The sequence below is a fragment of the Giraffa tippelskirchi genome, chromosome 9, assembly GCF_054371585.1.
Source record: "Giraffa tippelskirchi isolate mGirTip1 chromosome 9, T2T-mGirTip1v1.2.pri, whole genome shotgun sequence".
In the NCBI taxonomy this organism is placed as follows: domain Eukaryota; kingdom Metazoa; phylum Chordata; class Mammalia; order Artiodactyla; family Giraffidae; genus Giraffa; species Giraffa tippelskirchi.
In genome coordinates, this window is record NC_137283.1 from 11822213 (window position 1) to 11842658 (window position 20446).

The window sequence follows — 20446 nt, forward strand, 5'->3', positions numbered from 1 at the left end:
CGTGATCAGTCAAGAAGAGTACTGATGTGTCACTAAAAAGGTTTCCCACACTCAGCTTTCATGTGGCATAGTCAAGTAAAAGTCTTTATATGTACACTGAGCACCTGGGAGTGGGGCTGCACTGTCAGAGATATAGATGGGAAAGTCAACACTGACCGGCTATGAACCCCTGAGACAGAAAGAGACAGACATAAGCCCAAGTTATGTCCACTCAAGGTAGGCCAAGGTGATGGCTATACCAGAGCACAGGAAGCTACCAGGGGCCAGGGGAAAGGGAGATATTCAGGCAGGGCCATCTATAAGCACCAAAACAAAAGGCATGCAATCAGTTGATTTCAGGTCAGAAAAGGCACCCTGATTTCCACACAACGTTAGGGCTTCGTGAGGGGACTCAGAAGTGCTAAGAACCCGTTTAACCCCATTCTTGCTAGAACCTAAGTCCTGCCCTTGAACACCAACCCCTCAGTTTGGTCCCCATTACCTGTTGTTAATCAGGTCCCTCAGAGGGTACCAGCCTGCATGCACAGGTCTTCTTCTATTGTTCATGACAGATGCCTATTCTAACCTCAATGACAACTGTCACCTCCTGGAAACTTCTATGTCTTCTCTCCTTTGGCTGACTATCATTGTTACTAAAACCTCCTGTGACTGTGTGACCAGAACAGGAAGTCTTCTTGGTGCTCTTGGTCCCACCATTACCCAAGTGGCAGCTCAGGGTGGGCCCACGGGGAAGGCCTACTTCTTAAAAGCCATGTTGCTCACATATCCCAAAGAAGCACTGGGAGTCACTTTGCAGAAGTACCCATGGTGGGTTGCAGAGGGCTTCTAGGGAGCTGGAGAGAGGGAGAAGGGAAAGACATCGTTGAACTTAGGCTCCTCCTTGGTCTGGGAGGCAGAACTTACCCTGCATGGTAATGGTAAGGATGCTGACAGCACTCAGCGCTCTCTGCCTTTGGAAGGAGTCTCTGTGTTCATCATAGTGGTCCACTGACAGAGTCTGGGACAGTCGTTTGGTTTGCTCAAGGAGGTGTGGCTGTAAGAGAAGGCATGGTGGACCTTCTGAGGGAAAGGGCAGCCTCTCCTCAAAACTTGACAAACTTTGTTTCAATGCCACACACAGTGAAGGTGCTCAACTCACTTCAACTCCATTGCAAGCCGAAGGTTCAATTTTCTTAATTCACATTTAATACATAAGAGGAATATGGGTTGAACATTCATATTTTTATGTATGCACATTTCTAGAGTCTAGAGTCATACCTACAGAAACATTTCTCTGTGTTTTATTCATTGTCAACAAAAAGCAAAAAAAAAATTATGAAAACTAATGCACAATGGTTTGGGGTATGAAAGCAATAAAAAGTGTAATTTAGAAACAATGTTTGAAAGGGGCAGAAGTGGGGGATAAATTCAGAAAGGTGAACTGAGGCCAGACAGTGAAGTGCCTTGAAGTGGCTGTCTAAACAGATTTTGAAACAGACAGTAACTCAGACTTTCCTAGTGTTCCAGGGGTTAAGACTCTGTGCTTCTAATGCAAGGGGCATGGGTTCGATCCCTGTTGGGAAACCAAGATCCCACATGCCATGTGGCAAAAATACCAAAAACAAACAATAAAAAAACCCCAAAGCAAAACAAAAAAAATTTTTGTAACTAAGAAGGACAGTCATATAAATATCACAAAATCCTTATACTAGTAAACTTCAGGTACTCTCTCAGGCTGTGTCTAAGAGTTTATTGATTATCACCTTATCTAAAATTCTAAAGTATCTAGAAATTAAAAGACATAAACCTCATAAACCTTCAGCTATCCAGAAAACTCAGTTATCTGTAATTACTTATCCCCCAAAAGTTCTGACCAACCATGGCCTTATAGGAAACTATCCCTTTGTGAAAAGCTGTTCTAAAGGCAGCCTGTAGTCTTGCAATAGCCATTTCTTATTCTATCAACAGTTAAAGGGAAAAGACATTTTATGTTAAGAATGAGGAAAAACTTCCAAAATATTAAAAAATACATGCAATTTCTTGAATATGTTGTGATCTGACAGCAAAGAAGCCTAGTCTAAACCATGGGCTGTGGTACATATACACAATGGAATATTACTCAGCCATTAAAAAAAATACATTTGAATCCATTCTATTGAGATGGATGAAACTGGAACCCATTATACAGAGTGAAGTAAGCCAGAAAGAAAAACACCAATACAGTATACTAATGCATATATATGGAATTTGAAAGAAGGTAACGATAACCCTATATACGAGACAGAATAAGAGACACAGATTCATAGAACAGTCTTATGGACTCTGAGGGAGAAGGTGAGGGTGGGACGTTCTGGGAGAATAGCATTGAAACATGTATACTATCATATGTGAAACAGAACACCATTCCATGTTCGATGCATGAGACAAGGGCTCAGGGCCGGGGCAATGGGATGACCCAGAGGGATGGGAGGGGGAGGGAGGTGGGTGGGGGGTCCAGGAAGGGGAACACATGTAAACCCATGGCTGATTCATGTCAATGTATGGCAAAAACTACTACAATATTGTAAAGTAATTAGCCCCCAACTAAAATAAATAAATTTATTAAAAAAAAAATAAAAATAAAAAATAAACCATGGGATCTTACCCTGTCACTCCACCAGGGAACTGCTCACAGCAGTGGGGGAGCTCCGTCCATCTACTTCAAAGGCCCCTGAACTCTCTTTCCCCATCCCAGGCTCAAGATATGCACACCCACTTTCTGCCTCTTTCATCTTTCCACTACCTCAGGAAGGAGGCTCTAGCCATTAATCCCTGGCCTGTATCTCCAACATCTTCCTCTCTTCTGATTTTTCTTCTCCAGAATTAAAACATGTTCAAACATCCCCCACCTTAAATAAGATTTTTTTCTACATCACATCCTCGCATAGCTTCTTTTCTGCATATGCCACTGCCTAAACAATAGCCTGGCTTAAATGCCCCATGTTGCTGTTGCTCAGTCCCTGGTCATGTCCCACTCTTTGCAACCCCATAGACTACAGTACACCAGGCTTCCCTGTCCTTCACTATCTCCCCGAGTTTACTCAAAGCATGTCCATTAAGTCAATGATGTTATCCAACTATCTCATCCTCTGTCACCCCCTCCTCCTCCTTCCCTCAATCTTTTCCAGCATCAGGGTCTTTCATAATGAGTTGGTGCTTTGCATCAGGTGGCCAAAGTATCGGAGCTTCAGCATCAGTACTTCTAACGAATATTCAGGGTTGATTTCCTTTAGGACTGACTGACTTGATCTCCTTGCTGTCCAAGGAACTTTCAAGAGTCTTATTTAGCACCACAATTCAAAATCATCAATTCTTTGGTGTTCAGCCTTCTTTATGGTCTAATTCTCACATCCAAACATGACTACTGGAAAAATCATTTGTGTGCTAGCTAAGTCGCTTCAGTTTTGTCCAACTCTCTGCAACCCTGTGGACTGTAGCCCACTAGGCTCCTTTGTCCATGGGATTCTCCAGGCAAGAACACTGGAGTGGGTTACCATGCCCTCCTCCAGGGGAATCTTCCTGACCCAGGGATCAAACCCACATCTCTTGCATCTCCTGAACTGGAAGGCAGGTTCTTTACTAGCACCACCAGGGAAGCCCTTAACTGTGACTTCACGGACCTTTGTCAGCAAAGTGATGTCTCTGCTTTTTAATATGCCGGCTAGGTTTGTCATAGCTTTTCTTCCAAGAAGCAGGCATCTTTTAATTTCATGGCTGCAGTCACTATCCGCAGTGATTTTGGGGCACAAGAAAATAAAATCTGTCACTGTTTCCACTTTTTCCCCATCTATTTGCTATGAAGTGATGGGAGCAGATACCGTTATCTTAGTTTTTTTAATGCTGAGTTTTAAGCCAGCTCTTTCACTCTCCTTTCACTCTCTAGGCATCTCAAAATTGGTATGTGCATAACGTAACTTGTTATCTTCCTCACTCCCCAGAACATGCTCTTTTCTCATCTCAGTAGATTACTCACCAATAAGTCAGCTACCCAAGCCATAAACTGGCATCATCCCCACCCTCATCATTCCCACCCACTGCATATAGTCACTTGCCAAATCTTTTCCTCTGTAGATCCACTGTAACCTGTTCATCTCTCTTCATCCTCACTGCCCTAACCATAGTTGAAGCCACTTCCACCTCTTACTTGGATCACTGCCACAGCTTCTTAATTGGTGGCTTCCAGTCTCACCCTCCTCTAATCCTCTCTCTTCAATGAACCCAGGATTTCCACAAAGTAAATCTGGTCTTATCACTCTTCTGCTTAAAACCTTTCCATACTGCTTATCCCTTGCATGTAGGGTAAAGAATTAACTCCTTGGCTTGGCTTCAAGGCCTTTTACAATGGTCCTCATCTTACCACTAGAGCCTCTTGCCGGCATCCCCACCAACCACACACACACACACACACACACACGTGTGTGTGCACGTGCACATTTTCTACTGGGTCATGTTCTGCTCTCCTTTGCTTCCAGGCCTATGCACGTGTTGTTCTCTCTGTAGATGGAGCTTCAGTCTTCCTTTAACCTGGTTAATTCATCCTTTCAGCTTACACATTGCTTCCTCTAGGAACTTTTTTCTGATCCCCTGCTCTCTTCCCAGTCCCCATCAAATCTGGGGCTGGCGGTCTGAAACAGATGTTATTGTTGGTCCCATCCATACATCCTCAGGCTTTCTTTGGCAACCCAAATAACTTTCACTCTAACACATACAAGTCATAAATTATTGTTTCCTGACTTCAGAAGTCTTGAACCAATGATAGACCAAAGATAGTGTATAAATATTGCCCTCAGTCCAAGGAGACTAAACTGACTTAATAATGCACATTAATTGACCGCCTTCTCTTCCATGTATCGCTTCTCCCCTCCTTTCTCAGTACTTCCTGCGATCACTTCCCAAATAATCTACTTGTACTCTAATGTCTCTAACATTTGCTTTGGAGGAAATAAACACTGCTCCTAAGACATTGCTCCTGCTCTGCTCTCCCTGTGACCATCATGTTGGTCATCACACTGAACAGTAACTGCCTTCTTGTCACTGTGCCTGCATTATTAGATGTCTGTGTTATATATCCCATGGATCCTCAGTACCTACTCCAGTGCCAAATAAACACTGTCAACGCTTTAAACCGATATTTGTAAATAAATGGACAACTGAATAGACCCATGGATGCAGGGAAGTATGTGAAAATGGATGAATGGATAAATGACTGACTGAATAAATGAATCCTTTCAATTAGATTGACAACTTGACCTGTCCCCCTGAGCAGTGCTCAAATATCATTAATTCCTTGGCCAAAACTTGCCTTTTTTGAAGAATCTTCATCAGAATCTGATCCTGGAATCTGGTCTTGCCCAGACTTTCTTAAAAAGAAGGATTTTCTTTTCTTACTACCAAATAGTTTTCTCTTCTTTGGGGAAAAAGATGATGCTTCAAGGGAATTAAGTGAACTTCTGTCAATTCCCATGGCAACCAGAGCCTTCGAAAGTGAACAAAAGCAGTTAATGAACAGACCACACTCCTCATAGAACACTGCATACGACTTCCACCTCGGTGAGCATTCTCCCTTCTCTTCTGATACCGCTGGACCATTTCAACTGCAGATTGCCCAACTGGAGTATGCCAGTTTCATCACTGTTTATGTGGGGAATGCGTCCTGTTTGTTCATGATATTGCAGCCCTTGAAGGCAGGGTTGACTCTCCAATATCTCTGTGCCACTAACCCTTAGCACAGTGTCCTGTATGTGCTAGGTACTCACTAAATATCTGTGTTTAATGATGCAGATATCAAGTATTTAAGAGGGGTTTCCTCCTGACAAATCTCTGCCAAGGATGAGAAAAAGCATAAAACATGAGACCTGCCTTGAAATCTTAAAACTGAATCTTACAATCTGAAAACTGAAAAAAATATCAAGATGCCAGGGAAACAATAAGAAACGCCTGTAAATATAACAGGAATTACAAGAAGGGAGAGATGATCATGACTATCATCTCTATAGCCATCGTGATTGCTTTCCAAACACTCTCAAGCAAAGCCCCTGGGCACAAACATCTCCAGCTTCCCACAAGAAAGCCTAGAGCAGAGCCTTCCTTTTCACACACATATATCTAGCCAGCAATTTTGGATCTATCTTTGAAGGCTCACGTTCAGAAAGCCAAAGATCATCAAAATTCCCTTCTCTAGAGCCCTGTGCCTGGGCATCTTCATGAGAGACCGTAGCAGAGCCAGCTGCAAGGGGCTTAAAAATTCTCAGAAAATCGCCAGCTGGGAAAGCACCGAGGCCAGGCCTTGTACAGAAACCTTAAGGGTCAGACCCCACAGCCTCTGGGATGCCCCCAAGCAGACCCCACTAACAGATATCATGTGCCCCTACCTCCTTCTCCGCCTTTAACAGCTCCTGGGCTTCCCGAAACATCTTCTCCTTGGCTTCTGTTTCAGCAGCTACATTCCTGTTCTGTTCCTCATAAGTCATGGTGACAACAGCCAGGGTTAAGTTAACCAAGTAGAAAGAGCCCAGGAAGATGACCACCACAAAGAAGAGGACCGAGATGAGCCCTGAGGTGCGCACGGTCTGCAAGGGACAGAACACACGGGTGACTCCACCTTGAGCAGAGATTACACAGCAGTGACTGGTCTCTCCCCGGCCCTGGTTGGCTCAGCTGCCCAGAACCTCATCTACTGCCTCCCCCATCAACTGGAGCTCCTGATGCTCTTTCCCTCAGTAAGGAAATACCATCTGTACATTCACACAGAAGTCCTAGTGACTTGACTATGACTTCCTCATGGGTATTTGTGTTTTTTACAAAAAAATGGCAAGAGAGAGCAATGCAGCATGAAGGCTGAAGTGCTAGTGGTGGAACTGCAGTCAGCAGGGAACTGGGTGAGGGGTGATATTTCTAGGAAAAGTTTTTTGTACTCTTCCTCCAGATATCACATTTATACTCTTTTTGATGTTTCTAATGGAATTCTAAAAGAGAATTTAACAGTACAATTGTTAAGGATAAAAAATACATGACAAAGGTGAAAGAGAGACGGTTGGTTATAAATAAATGATAGATAAGTGGTGGAAAGGGAGAGAGGGAGTCAGGGAAGCAGGGGGCGGCAGGGGGAGGTGGAGAGAGAGAGGGAAATAAAATAAATAAATAAATAAATAACCTGTTGATAAAGCTTCTCCCAGGAATCTTGGGTCATAAGCCGGAACATGGCAAGAAAAGACCAGCCAAAATTGTCAAAATTTGTGTAATTATAATCAGGATTTTTTTTGGTTTCTTTGCATTCATACTGTTCAGGACAAGCCCTAGATATTGGAAACAAAGGAACAGAGAAAGAATTACATACTCTGCAACCGAGTTTCCCCCCTACACACGCCCTGCCCAGGGCACTGGTTCTTCCAAGAACAATGAGCTCACACTCAAAACTCCTAGGTGAAGAGAACATTTGTAGAGTGTCATCCCTCATCTTCCAAACATCCCAGTCTATGTCTAAACATGGAGTCACAGTCTCTTCTCAAACAGATTGACTAGAAAGTTCATATTGGCAGTTTTTCATTAAAAAATGAAGTGTAGTGACTTAGTGAACAATTTACAGTAAAAAAAAAAAAAGACATACAATGAATTGATGTCTCCCTCTCTCCCCAGAAACCCAGTTCCACTTTCTAAATGCACAATTAAACAGTTACTTTATTAATTTTCCAGAAGTCTTCTATGACTATAAAAGCACATATTATCAATACACATCTTCTATAATACATGAACATGAGCACTCTTTGAACACTCTCTTGCACTTTGCTTTTTTCATGGAATGATACTGATTGGAGGTCATTCCATATCAGCATACAAGGAAATGTCTCATTTTTTGTGTGTCTCACATTTCTGGCATTTTTATAAATGTTTTGCTAATGCTGAATACTTAGATTACAGTTGTTATCAGTTCTCTATTATTAGAAACATTTGGGTTTTACTTTAAAAACAGTAGATATCTTGCATATGGGTCTTGCCCACATCACCCAAACACACATCATAGAGTACATTTATCAAATAAACTAAGTGTATGTACTTTCTTAGTTTGTAATATAGTATTCTTATCAAAGTAGCACATGCTGTGGTTTTAAAAACTCACATGGCACCACAATGCTTGTAATGAATTCCAGCATTCTTCAACTGTCATTTATACACCCCAAATTCAACAACTTTTAGCTCTTTCAGGTCCATATCTCTAAATATGGGAGGAGATCAAGATGGCAGAGGAGAAGGATGCTGAGCTCACCTTCCCCAGTGAATACATCAGAAATAGGTCTACATGTGGAGAAATTCTCAATGAAAATAAACCGGACACTAGCAGTAAACTGGGCATAACAGTGTAAAGAAAGATCCATACAGGTCAGGTGGGAAGGGAGGGGAAGCAGTTAGGTTGGGACTCACACCCATAGGAAGGGACACAGAAGGAAGGGATATCAGAGGCTCAGAGATCCTTCCTGGGGGGTAAAGGGTTCGAATCACATCCTGGGCAGCCCAGCCCTAGGGTCTAACACTAGGACAAAAAGTTCCCTTAGCTGGTTTGAAAACTAGTGGGATTTACAGACGGGCTATAACAAACCGAGACTCTGCTCACAAGGACATACTTAATCTCAGGAATAAGGTGGATGCCCACTCTCACCATTTCTATTTAACTTGATATTGGAAGTCCTGGTCATAGAAATTACCCCCCCCCCAAAAAAAAAGGAATGACAGGCATCCAAATTGGAAGAAAAGGGACTTCCCTGGTGGTCCAGTGGCTGACTCTACATTCCCAATGCAGGGGGCCCAGGTTTAGTCCCCGGTCAGGGAAGTAGATCCCGTGTGCCACAATCAAGAATTCACATGCCACAACAAAGATGGAAGACCCCTAATTAAACATAAAGGCTTTTGCACAGCAAAGGAAATCATAGCATTAGTCGCTCAGTCATGTCTGACTCTGCAACCCCATGGACTGTAGCCCACCAGGCTCCTCTGTCCATGGAATTCTCTAGGCAAGAATATTGGAGTGGGTAGCCATTTCCTTCTCCAGGGGATCTTCTAAACCAAGGATCAAACCCAGATCTCCTGCAGCTTTTACCATCTGGGCTACCAGGGAAGCCAAAGATGAAAAGACAACCTTCAGAATGGGAGAAAATAATTGCAAATGAAGCAACTGACAAAGGATCAATCTCCAAAATATACAAACAGCTCAGGAAGCTCAGTATCAGAAAAACAAACAACTCAATCAAAAATGGGCAGAAGATCTAAACAGACATTTCTCCAAAGAAGACATACAGATGGCTAATAAACACAGGAACAATGCTCAACATCACTTATTATGAGAGAAATGCAAATCAAAACTACAGTGCAGTATTATCTCACACCAGTCAAAATGGCCATCATCAAAAAATCTACAAACAATGCTGGAGAGGATGTGAAGAAAAGAGAACCCTCTTGCACTGTTGGTAGGAATGTAAATTGGTAACAGCCACTATGGAGAACAGTATGGAGATTTCTTAAAAAACTAGGAATAAAAGTACCATATGACCCAGCTATCCTACTACTGCATATATACCCTGAGAAAACCATTCCAAAAAACACATGTACCCCAGTGTTCATTGCAGCACTATTTACATAGCCAGGACATGAAAGCAACCTAGATGTCTATTGACAGATGAACAGATAAAGAAGTTGTGGTACATATATACAATGGAATATTACTCAGCCATAAAAAGGAGTGAATTTGAATCAGTTCTAATGAGATGGATGAAACTAGAGCTTCTTATAGAGAGCGAAGTAAGTCAGAAAGAGAAATGCAAATATCATATATAATGCATCTATATGGAACCTAGAAAAATGGTACTGATGCACCTATTTGTAGGGCAGGAATAGAGACACAGACATAGAGAACAAACTAGTGGACACAGCGGGGGAAGGAGAGGGTAGGACTAATTGAGAGAGTAGCATTGAAACATGTACATTACCACATGTAAAACAGATAGCTAGTGGGAATTTTCTGTCTGACACATGGAGCTCACCCTGGTGCTCTGTGATAATCTAGAGGGGTGGGATGGGGTGGGAGGTGGGAGGGAGGTTCAAGAGAAAGGAAACATGTATATCTATGGCTGATTCATGTTGATGTATGGCAGTACATCAACCAGTACAACACCAGAAACTAATTATATTCCAATTAAAAATAAATAATAATTTTTTTAAAAGATGGAAGATCCTGTGTGACACAACTAGGATCTGGCGCAGCCAAACAAATAGATATTCAAATTAGAAGGGAAGAAGTAAAACTGTCACTATTAGCAAGTGATATCATACTACAGATAGAAAATTAAAGTCTCCATCAAGAAAACTGTTTAGAACTAATAAATGAATTCAGTAAAATTTTAGGAATCAAGATTCAGAAATCTGTTGCATTTTATATACTAAAAATGAACTGTAGGCATGTATGTCCTCTTGAGGATCATTCTAGAGAGCTCAATAAACCTTGTATTAGATTAAAGTCTAGGCTTCCCTGGTGGCTCAGACGGAGATTAAAGTCTAATATGTCTAGTCTGACTTAAGCAGATCCTGTGACCACTACAAGACTTCCCTAATTTTACAGACAGGGTTACATCTTTGTTATTTCTCTCTGTATTTACACTCATCACACTTTCAAGAATTTACTGTACATCTCTCTTCCCTGAAAGATGTCAGTTTCAAGAGGGCAGCACTCCTTTATACGTACTTGGATTCCTAGGACCTAAGACATAGTTTGGCACGCTGTTGGCCCTTGATACACATTTGTTACTGAGAAATGAATGTAGTCTATTTCATCAGAGTGCCTAGCACATTATCTTAATTTGAAATACACTCAGACTTCCCTGGTGGTAAGGAGATAAGAATAGCCTGCCAATGCAGGGAACATGGGTTCAATCTCTAGTCTGGAAAGATCCCACATGCTGAGGGGCAACTAAAGCCCACGTGCCACAACGACTGAGCCCACACTCTAGAGCCTCGGAGCGCAACCAATGAGATCCCTGTGCTACAACTACTGAAGGCTGTGCATCCTAGATCTGCACACCACGACTACTGAGCCTGTGTGCTGCAACTACTGGGGCCTGAGCACCTAGAGCCTGTGCTCTGCAAAAAGAGAAGTCACTGCATTGAGAAGCCTGCAGACCACAGTCAGACAGTAGCCCTTGCAAACCACAACTAGAGAAAGCCCATGCACAGCAACGAAGATCCAAGGCAACCAAAAGAAAACAACAACGTCAAAAAGAAAGACACTCAATAAATCTTCACTGAATCTCTCAACTCAGAGAGGACTACCTAGAATAAGGAAGGGTATCCCCAGAACGCTGCTAGCTGTTCAGGTGAATGTGTATGAACACACGTACAACAGTGTGGGCAATTAGAGGCAGCGGTGGTCACAGATCAACAAATAGAAGATGTATGCTGAGATGTCTTGCATCAGGGCCATGTCATTGATCAGGAAATAGGTCTAAATGGGGCTTTCAGTCACAAAATCCTTTCTGATCTTTGACAGTCTTGAATATCCACTTCATAAAGTTGAAATATCACTATGTTTTCAGTAGGTTTCTTATCAGATACAAATTCAACATAATTTGGGGGAGAGTACAGTTCTAAACATCGGGAAATAATCTTTAATTTAGTGATACATGTCAAAATTTGTTTAGATACTTGAAATAATCAGTAGTGTTTGAGAACTATCACCACTGTTTATATAAGTCATTAGATGAAGACTGTTTGCCACATCACTTCAAATAGATAGAATAAAGAATATAAACATCTTACCTGCTGCCCATCCACACGCCACACATTTTGAACTCAGTGGAATCTTCCTTTTTAAAGCAATAGTCTGAGGGGGAAAGAATTATAAATTCAGGTTGAAAAAAATAACACTGAAAGGAAACAGAATAGCAAATATGACAAATTATGCTAGAAAAAGAAGGTCCAGAATCTTCCAAAATGATCAAGGTGATCAAAGTGATCTCAATGAAATGATCCAGAGAGAAACTAGAGCCTAAGCCCTCAGGATGATGCAAGAAAAGAAGAGGGAGAAGGAGGAGGAAGGAGAAATAAGAGGAGGAAGCAGTGACATAGAACTGAACCAGAGACCACCCTTGGGAGAAGCTGGACACAGGGTCGGCCCATGAGAAGCTCAAAAACCAAGACAGACATGGAGAAAGTATGGCCACATGAAATTCAGGACACATGAAATTGATATAGGGTTGACCTCAGAGTGGAGAGGGTGCAACATAAAAGGAGCAACATCACTGAAGAAAATACTTGGGTAGAGGGAGGCATTGTGGGAAGTTTCTGGTCGCCATTGACCAAAGCCAGGCACGCTGAAGACATCTGTAAAATGTGACAAGGAAGTGGGCAGATATGAAAGCTGACACCACCGTTATAGATGTGCGACTTCAGGCTTTTCCTTCTCCATGAAAACCCAGAGAAGGAGGCAGTTCTCTAAGAAATTCACCTGCCCACATGAGAATCCTAGAGGAACAAGCCATCCAATGCTCCTAAGACACTCATAACACAGATCGATGAGTGGGGATAAATAAAAAGTAACCATGCACAAACCAAGAAGTGAAAGGTGGGGTGTTTACCTTGATAGTCAGCCTTGCAGGAATTACTGACACATTTGTAGCTCAGATTTCCCATGAAGAGCTGCTGACCTATCAGGGCGAAGATGCTGAGGCAAAAGAGAGTCAGGATCATCACATCGACAAGCTTCTTCACAGAGTGCAGCAAGGCCCCAACAATGACCTTCAAACCTGAGGAAGAAAACAGGTGTGAAAATAAATGACCCAATCAAAAAGTGGGCCAAAGAACTAAACAGACATTTCTCCAAAGAAGACATACAGATGGCTAACAAACACATGAAAAGATGCTCAACATCACTCATTATCAGAGAAATGCAAATCAAAACCACAATGAGGTACCATTTCATGCCCGTCAGAATGGCTGCTATCCAAAAGACTACAAGCAATAAATGCTGGAGAGGGTGTGGAGAAAAGGGAACCCTCTTACACTGTTGGTGGGAATGCAAACTAGTACAGCCACTATGGAGAACAGTGTGGAGATTCCTTAAAAAACCGGAAATAGAACTACCATATGACTGAGCAATCCCACTGCTGGGCATACACACCAAGGAAATCAGAATTGAAAGAGACACATGTACCCCAATGTTCATCGCAGCACTGTTTATAATAGCCAGGACATGGAAGCAGCCTAGATGCCCATTAGCAGATGAATGGATAAGGAAGCTGTGGTACATATACACAATGGAATATTACTCAGCCCTTAAAAAGAATACATTCAAATCGGTTCTAATGAGGTGGATGAAACTGGAGTCTATTATACAGAGTGAAGTAAGCCAGAAAGAAAAACACCAATACAGTATACTAACATTAAAGAATACATTCAAATAGGTTCTAATGAGGTGGATGAAACTGGAGTCTATTATACAGAGTGAAGTAAGCCAGAAAGATAAACACCAATACAGTATACTAACACATAGATATGGTATTTAGTCAATTGGTAAAGATAACCCTGTATGCGAGACATCAAAAGAGTCACAGATAAATAGAACAGTATTATGGACTCTATGGGAGAGGGCGAGGGCGGGATGATATGGGAGAATGGCATTGAAGCATGTAAATTATCATATGTGAAACGAATCGCCAGTCCAGGTTCAACGCATGATACAGGGTGCTCGGGGCTGGTGCACCGGGATGACCTGGAGGGATGGGATGGGGAGGGAGGTGGAAGGGGAAAACATGTACACCCATGGTGGATTCACGTCAATCTATGGCAAAACAAATACAACATTGTAAAGTTAAAAAATAGAAAATAAACTTAAAAAAAAAATCTTCAATTTATAAAAAGAAAACAGGTGTGGGGAGAAGACCCCCCACTCACTCACACACTCACTTAAGACACAGGCAAGGAACAGTAAGGCTTCAAAAGTTGTCTGATTGTGGGCTGGCATTGGAAACTGGCCTGACCTGGGATTCTGAAGCTGAAAGTTCTAGTTCCAACTCTGTACCTTAGAAGCTATTTGCCATCACAGCCATCCACTGGTCTAGGACTTGACCTCTTTATCCCTCCCTATAGATGCCACAGGGTTGCTCTGAAGGACAAGTGAGAAAACTCTGAGCACAAACTTGCCACAGAGACATGAGACATAACTTGATGACAGTTGTGCAGTCACTTCCCTGACTGGGGGTCACAGGCAACATTAAGGCCAAAGTGAGGAACTGAAGCTGTATTTAACATCTGGTAGCTACTACTACGGTAACACACACAAGGTGCCCTGAGATATGGCTAAATTGAGGGGGGATGGGGGGGTAGTTGCACAGAAAGCTGGAAGAGGGACCTCTGTCTGGACCCCAATAATGAAGATGTCTTAGGGAAAAAAACTCAGATTACTACTTATAATCAGGGCTTTTTAAAAAAATTCATTCAAGAAATATTTACCAAGCACCTTCAAGGTCCATGGTACAGTGTTTGGCTGCCAAGTTACAAATAAAAAGACACAGTCTTGTAGTGTGTCAATAAATGTTTAAAAATAAGCTTTCTGCAGAGAGAGGAGGACACAGGGAAAGTCCTCCTCTACAGCATTTACAAAGGTCCTGGTTTGTGAAATTCCAGAGTATAGACCCCTCTTCTTCCTCCATACACCCCTCTCCTGCAGCTGCTTTCAAGCTACCGACATGACATCCTGGACATACAGTTGGAAACAGATGTGCACAGTCTGCTGGGGAATGAGAACAAGTCAGTCCCAGTACAACACTGAGTTACAGGCTCTGCTCTCAATAGGTTCTGCTCTCTGGAGAAAGAAATTGGTACATGACACCTATAATGTGTGGGATGACACTGAGTGACAAAGTTTCAGCTGATCAGCATAAACCAGGAATGGTAGACTTGAGAATATAAAGCAGCATCTGATAGGAGGTCAAGCCCACCTCGATGACCTTCCCACCAAGGGTGATGCCACATGAGGAGGAGACTTTGGGCCAAGCTGGGACATTCACTGGCTTCACCACTGCACTCATGTTCTTGCCAAGATCATGCTTTCCCTGCATGGTCAGGGGCACCAAAAATGAAAATACTCTAACCTCATCTATGGCTGATTTTTTATTTATAACAAGTGGCTTGGGTCTTCCCCAAAGCAAGATGTTTGGATGAAAGGTAGTTGTGATTTCAGAATTATTTTTACATAGCCCCATAAAAGACTGTATCTTATACTCTTCATTCCAAAAAAAGCACTGGACTCAGTGGAAGACGGTAAGGGTGGGATGATTTGAGAGAATAGCATTGAAACATATACATTACCATATGTAAAGTTACCATCATGGCTCAATGGTAAAGAATCTGCCTGTCAGTGCAGGAGACACCAGAGAACACGGGTTCGATCCCTGGATCAGGAAGATTCCCAGAGAAGGGAATGGCAATCCACCCCAGTATTCTTGCCTGGAAAATCCCATGGACGGAGAAGCACAGCAGGCTATGGCCCAGGGGGTCGCAGAGAGTCAGAAATGACTGATCATGCACGCACCATATGTAAAATAGATGACCAGTGTGAGTTCAGTGCATGCAGTGGGGCACCCAAAGCCAGTGCTCTGGTACAAACTGGAGAGATGGGGTGGGGAGGGGTGTGGGAGGGGGTTCAGGATGGAGGGATACATGTATACCTATGGCCAATTCATGTTCATGTATGGCAAAAACCATCACAATATTGTAAAGTAATTCTCTTCCACTTAAAATAATTTAAATGAAAAAACAAAAATATCCACAGATCTCACATGGTTCATGAGTCAAAATGGAGAGTGTGTTTACCTGCTCAGAGATGAAGAAGGGAACACAAAAACTTTTTTTGCTAAGTGACTGCCTGAACATATATTTATATTTTATCCACATGAAATATGAGGGGCTCAGCTCAGGCAGAAACCCCCAAATCCACCTGGGAAACCAAGGTCCACCTTGCAAAAGAGGAAGAGAAAAGGGAAGAGAGACAAGTTCTACATAAAATATCCTCTGTCAGTTTCTTTATCACTATGCAGTTGTTTTCCTGGAGTTTCCAAAAATAGTCTACTACCTCTGTATGAAAAAGATTCAAATTGTCTGGAGTTCTGATAAAAGAGACTAGAAGAAGAAGGGAAGAAGAAGAGGGGAGGGAAGGAGGCCAGAGAGAGACTATCTTGTAACACTTTTTTTGGAGAGGACAGGGGAAGGAGAAGGAACGACTGTGCCCCAATCACCTCATTTCTGATTAACTGGGATTCACAGTTACAACCCATCCTGGGCTTCATCCTGATCACAGAGCTTATCTGGCTTCCAGGAGACCACTTTTTCTCTCCTTCCTACTTTACTGGTGGCTCCTACTCGTCTCCTTTGCCGGTTTTTCCTCTCACCCCGCCCCTTTAGGGTCTCAGTGCCTCGTGGGTCTCAGTCCTTCATCTTCTACTTTCCATCTATGCTCATTTTCTTCGTAACCTCCTCAGAGTCCATGGCTCTAAATATCATCTATAGTCTTATAATCTCCGAGATGATATCTGCAGCCCTGAACTTCAGCTTGTATTTCTAATTGCCTACTTGATACTCTGACTTGGGATGTCTCACAGCCATCTCAAACAGAATGCGTCTGAAGCTAACCCCCAATCTGACCCCTGAGGCCTGCTTCTCTCACAGTCTTCCTTTTCTCATTCAGAGATGATTCCATCTTTCCAGTCACTCAGACAAAAACCTTGACTCATCCTTGACTCCTCTTTTGCTCGCATCCTGTATACAATCAACCTGTCAGAAAGTCCTATTGTTTCTACCTTTAAATTTATACAGAATCTGACCACCATTCACCTGCTCCTCCCTACTGCCTGATCTGAGGGCACCACTGCTTCTTGCTTGGATTATGGCAGTGGCCTCATGTGTCCGTTTGGGCCCTTTGAGAAGTAGACACTCTGAGACCAGATTACAGGACATTTGGGGGGGGGGAATGCCTATGAGGAATAGTCTGAGGGAGGGAGTGGAGGGTGGAGAGAGCCTCAGACTGTGACCCAGGGCTGACATCTGGAAAAGCACAGCAGGAAGGAAGCAGGATAGACAGGAAGGGCTTCGCTGCAGTGCAGATTGGAGATAGTCTCACCCTGCTTGTTGAGAAGCCCCTAAGCCAAAGTCCCCTATACAGGAGCCCTATACCCTTTAGGGGTGGGCCTGCACTAGCGCTCCCCAGATGCAGGGAAAGCATGATCTTGGCATGAACGTGAATGCAGTGGTGAATCCAGAGAGGGGGCAGCTGGGCCCATTTATCAACTGTGCTCCCTGCAGCAGGAGATCTGAGCAGCATGCATCCATGGTAACCAACACGCCACCTGCTTGGTCTTCCTGCTTCTGCCTTTGCTCCCTGGAGTTCTGTTCCCCACACAACAGCCAGAGTAATCCTTCTACAGCCTGAGTTAGGTCATGGGACTTCTCTGCTCAAAGCCCTTGCATGGCTCCCATTTCTCTCAGAGGAAAGCCCAAGACTTCCTGGGACTTAGGTGCTTCCCCTTCACCTACCTCTGTGGTCCTTCCTCCCCCACCTAGTCCCTCACTCTGTCTGCTCCAGCCCCATCCACATCTTTCATATTCCTTCATCTGTGGACTGGCTGCTTCCTAGGCTCTGGATACACTTTCCCATATGTCTCCTTGTGAAACTTCCTCACCTTCAAATCCGCTCACATCTCACCTTTCCAGTTGACACCTATACTGACGACCCCACTGAAAACTGCAACCTGCTTCCTTGAATCCCATGACTTCCAAGAGCCATCATGTTACCTACTTTTCCATTTCATTTTTCCATGAAAAAGTATGGCATATAATTTACTTATTTATTATAGTTTTCACTTAAGTCCACCTCCCAATCCCCTACCTAGAATGTAAACTCCATGAAGGCAGGGACCTTTGTCTTTTTGCTCACTGATATATCCCAGGCAGGTGGCACAGTGCATATCAGGTGCTCAATACGTATTTGTTGAATGATCAAATAAATGAATAAAGCATTGTTTGTTAATTTGTGGTTTACATGACATATTGAGAAATTTTAATTATTCTCTTCTGCTAAGAGTTAATGTTGAAAGTTAGAGTGACTTACCTGAAATTACTGAAATTGCTTTCAAAGCTCTGAATACTCGGAAGGTACGCAGGGATGACAGACTGATGCTGCTGTCATTGATATATGGAGAATATGATACAAATCTATAAGACAAAGCACAAGGTAAGTCCAGGCTTTCTCAGTCATGTGTGTGTCCTACACATCTCCACAAAAGTCACAAGTAATTACAGCCTGGGTTCTGTCCACCAACATGAATGAAATCTGCAGCCTCCCCTTCCACCCCCACCATCATCTCAGGACCTGGCAATGTCACTCTGTATTGCTGTGGACCCAGGGACCATAGATTGCACAGGAGACTATTCTCAGCTGATCCTTGTATTTGGACATAGTCGGAGATTCCTTGAAATAGTCATTGCAGTTGTGGCCACATTCATGGATAACAGAAATCAACTTAAACATTTACTGACTTGCTACCAAGTTCCAGACCCCAATACACTTCCCTAAGGTCTCAACCATGTGGCCAAGTCCAGAAGGAACCTAGGCCGTCTGGCTCCAGAGCCCATATTCTTCACCATTGCACTATACCACCTCTCAATAACATCTGACTATTGACCTTGAAATGTAAAACTCTGAAATTACTAGTGAATATTAAACAAAAATATATGCAAAGTGCTTAAGACAATGGCTGCCACCAATTAAATAAGGCTGGGTTTATTATTACTGTGCTGGCAATGGGCCATTGTTTCTCTTGCTTTTTATTTTGCTCATCATTCAGATGCCAAATTGATATCCTCTCCTTCAGAAAGAACTTCAACCCTCACTCATGCTATATACAACAACTAACTCAAAATGGACCATAAACTTAAACACAAGAGCCAAAATAATAACACTTCTAGAAGGAAACATGACAGAAACTCCTTGACCTTTCAGTAGACAAAGATGTTCTAGACCCCTTTGGTCCTCCTCCATCTTCTGACAACCAGAATCATGCACAGCATCCTATGCTAGCACTAACTGCAGCAGGTTTTAATGGTCATTAAATGCTTCACTGGGCTTCTCTGGTGGCTCAGATGATAAAGAATCTGCCTGCAATGCAGGAGACCTGGGTTTGATCCCTGGGTCAGGAAGATCCCCCAAAGAAGGGAAAGGCTACCCACTCCGGTATTCTGGCCTGGAGAATCCCATGGACAGAGGAGCCTGGCAGGCTACTACAGTTGATGGGCTCGCAAAGAGTCAGACACGACTGAGCCACTAAGCACACACACAGATGCTTCACTTCCCCTCTGAACTGCGAGCTTCAACAGAGTGAGAACCATGCATGATATTTTTTTCATTATCACAACCCTGGGCCCACAGAGCCTGGTCCCATAACAGGTCAGTGTTTGGTGAGTAAATGGCTAAAAAAGTAAGACCATGAGTGTTTGATCAGAAATGGATTTGTGGGGGATTCCCTGGCAGTCCAGTGGTTAGGACACAGCACTCTCACTCCCATGGCCTGGATTCAGTCCCTGGTTGGGGCAAAAAAAGAGACAGAAAGGATGAAGTGGATTTGTGTGTGTGAAGTCCTCTGGCCAGCTGGCTACATGGTGCAGTTCAGTGCCAACCAACACTGCACTCAAGAGTTTTAGGCTTTACTTGGCTGTACTCAGCCACTCATGTGGATCCACACAGAACCCAGATGGAAGCCAAGGGGCTTCTTTCCCACCCTTAGTCTCTTCCGCAAAAATCTTAACTTTCTTACGCTGTTGCAATGACAATGGAGTCCAGCCAGTTCCATGGATCTCGCAGGAAAGAAAACTCATCCAGAATAAAACCTCTTGCCAATATTTTAACTAATGCTTCAAATAAGTAAATCCCAATGAAGACATACCTACAAAGCAAATCATCCAGAAGAAGAAATATGATAAGCGACGTGAAACACAGAGAGTCCCTCTACCTGATCTGACCTTCATGAGGTTTGATTCCATTTTAATGTGACATTTAACATTATAGTCTTAGCAAATCAGAGTTCAGAAAGGTAAGGTCCTCAAGCAACTTCTGATATTTGGGATTTCTGATAAACATGTCCATGGATAAAGTTGCAAAGCTTCTTTTAAATCACTAGCTTCATAGCCATTTTCTTGAGAAAAGTTTCAGCCAACATGGACAGTCTTTTCAACAAATGGTATTGGGAAAGCTAGATATCCACATTTAAAAGAATGAAGTTGGACCTTTACACCATGTACAAAAATTAAACTCAAAATGGATTAAAGCTAAATGTAAGACCTGAAACCATAAGAGTCCTAGAAGGTAATATTTGCAAATCATGTATCTGATGAGATGTTA

General features: G+C 42.9%; 1 protein-coding gene across 1 annotated transcript in view; it reads right to left on the reverse strand.

Moving 5' to 3' along the window:
• Window positions 1-20446, reverse strand: part of SCN11A (sodium voltage-gated channel alpha subunit 11) — a 133222-nt gene that overhangs the window by 52563 nt on the left and 60213 nt on the right. The window contains exons 8-15 of the mRNA XM_081527406.1: window positions 19863-19991; window positions 18161-18264; window positions 12636-12803; window positions 11818-11881; window positions 7172-7313; window positions 6390-6587; window positions 5321-5494; window positions 904-1033 (exon numbers count right to left, since the gene is read on the reverse strand). Coding sequence (XP_081383532.1) covers window positions 904-1033; window positions 5321-5494; window positions 6390-6587; window positions 7172-7313; window positions 11818-11881; window positions 12636-12803; window positions 18161-18264; window positions 19863-19991 — 1109 coding nt within the window. The remainder of the gene's footprint in view (window positions 1-903; window positions 1034-5320; window positions 5495-6389; window positions 6588-7171; window positions 7314-11817; window positions 11882-12635; window positions 12804-18160; window positions 18265-19862; window positions 19992-20446) is intronic.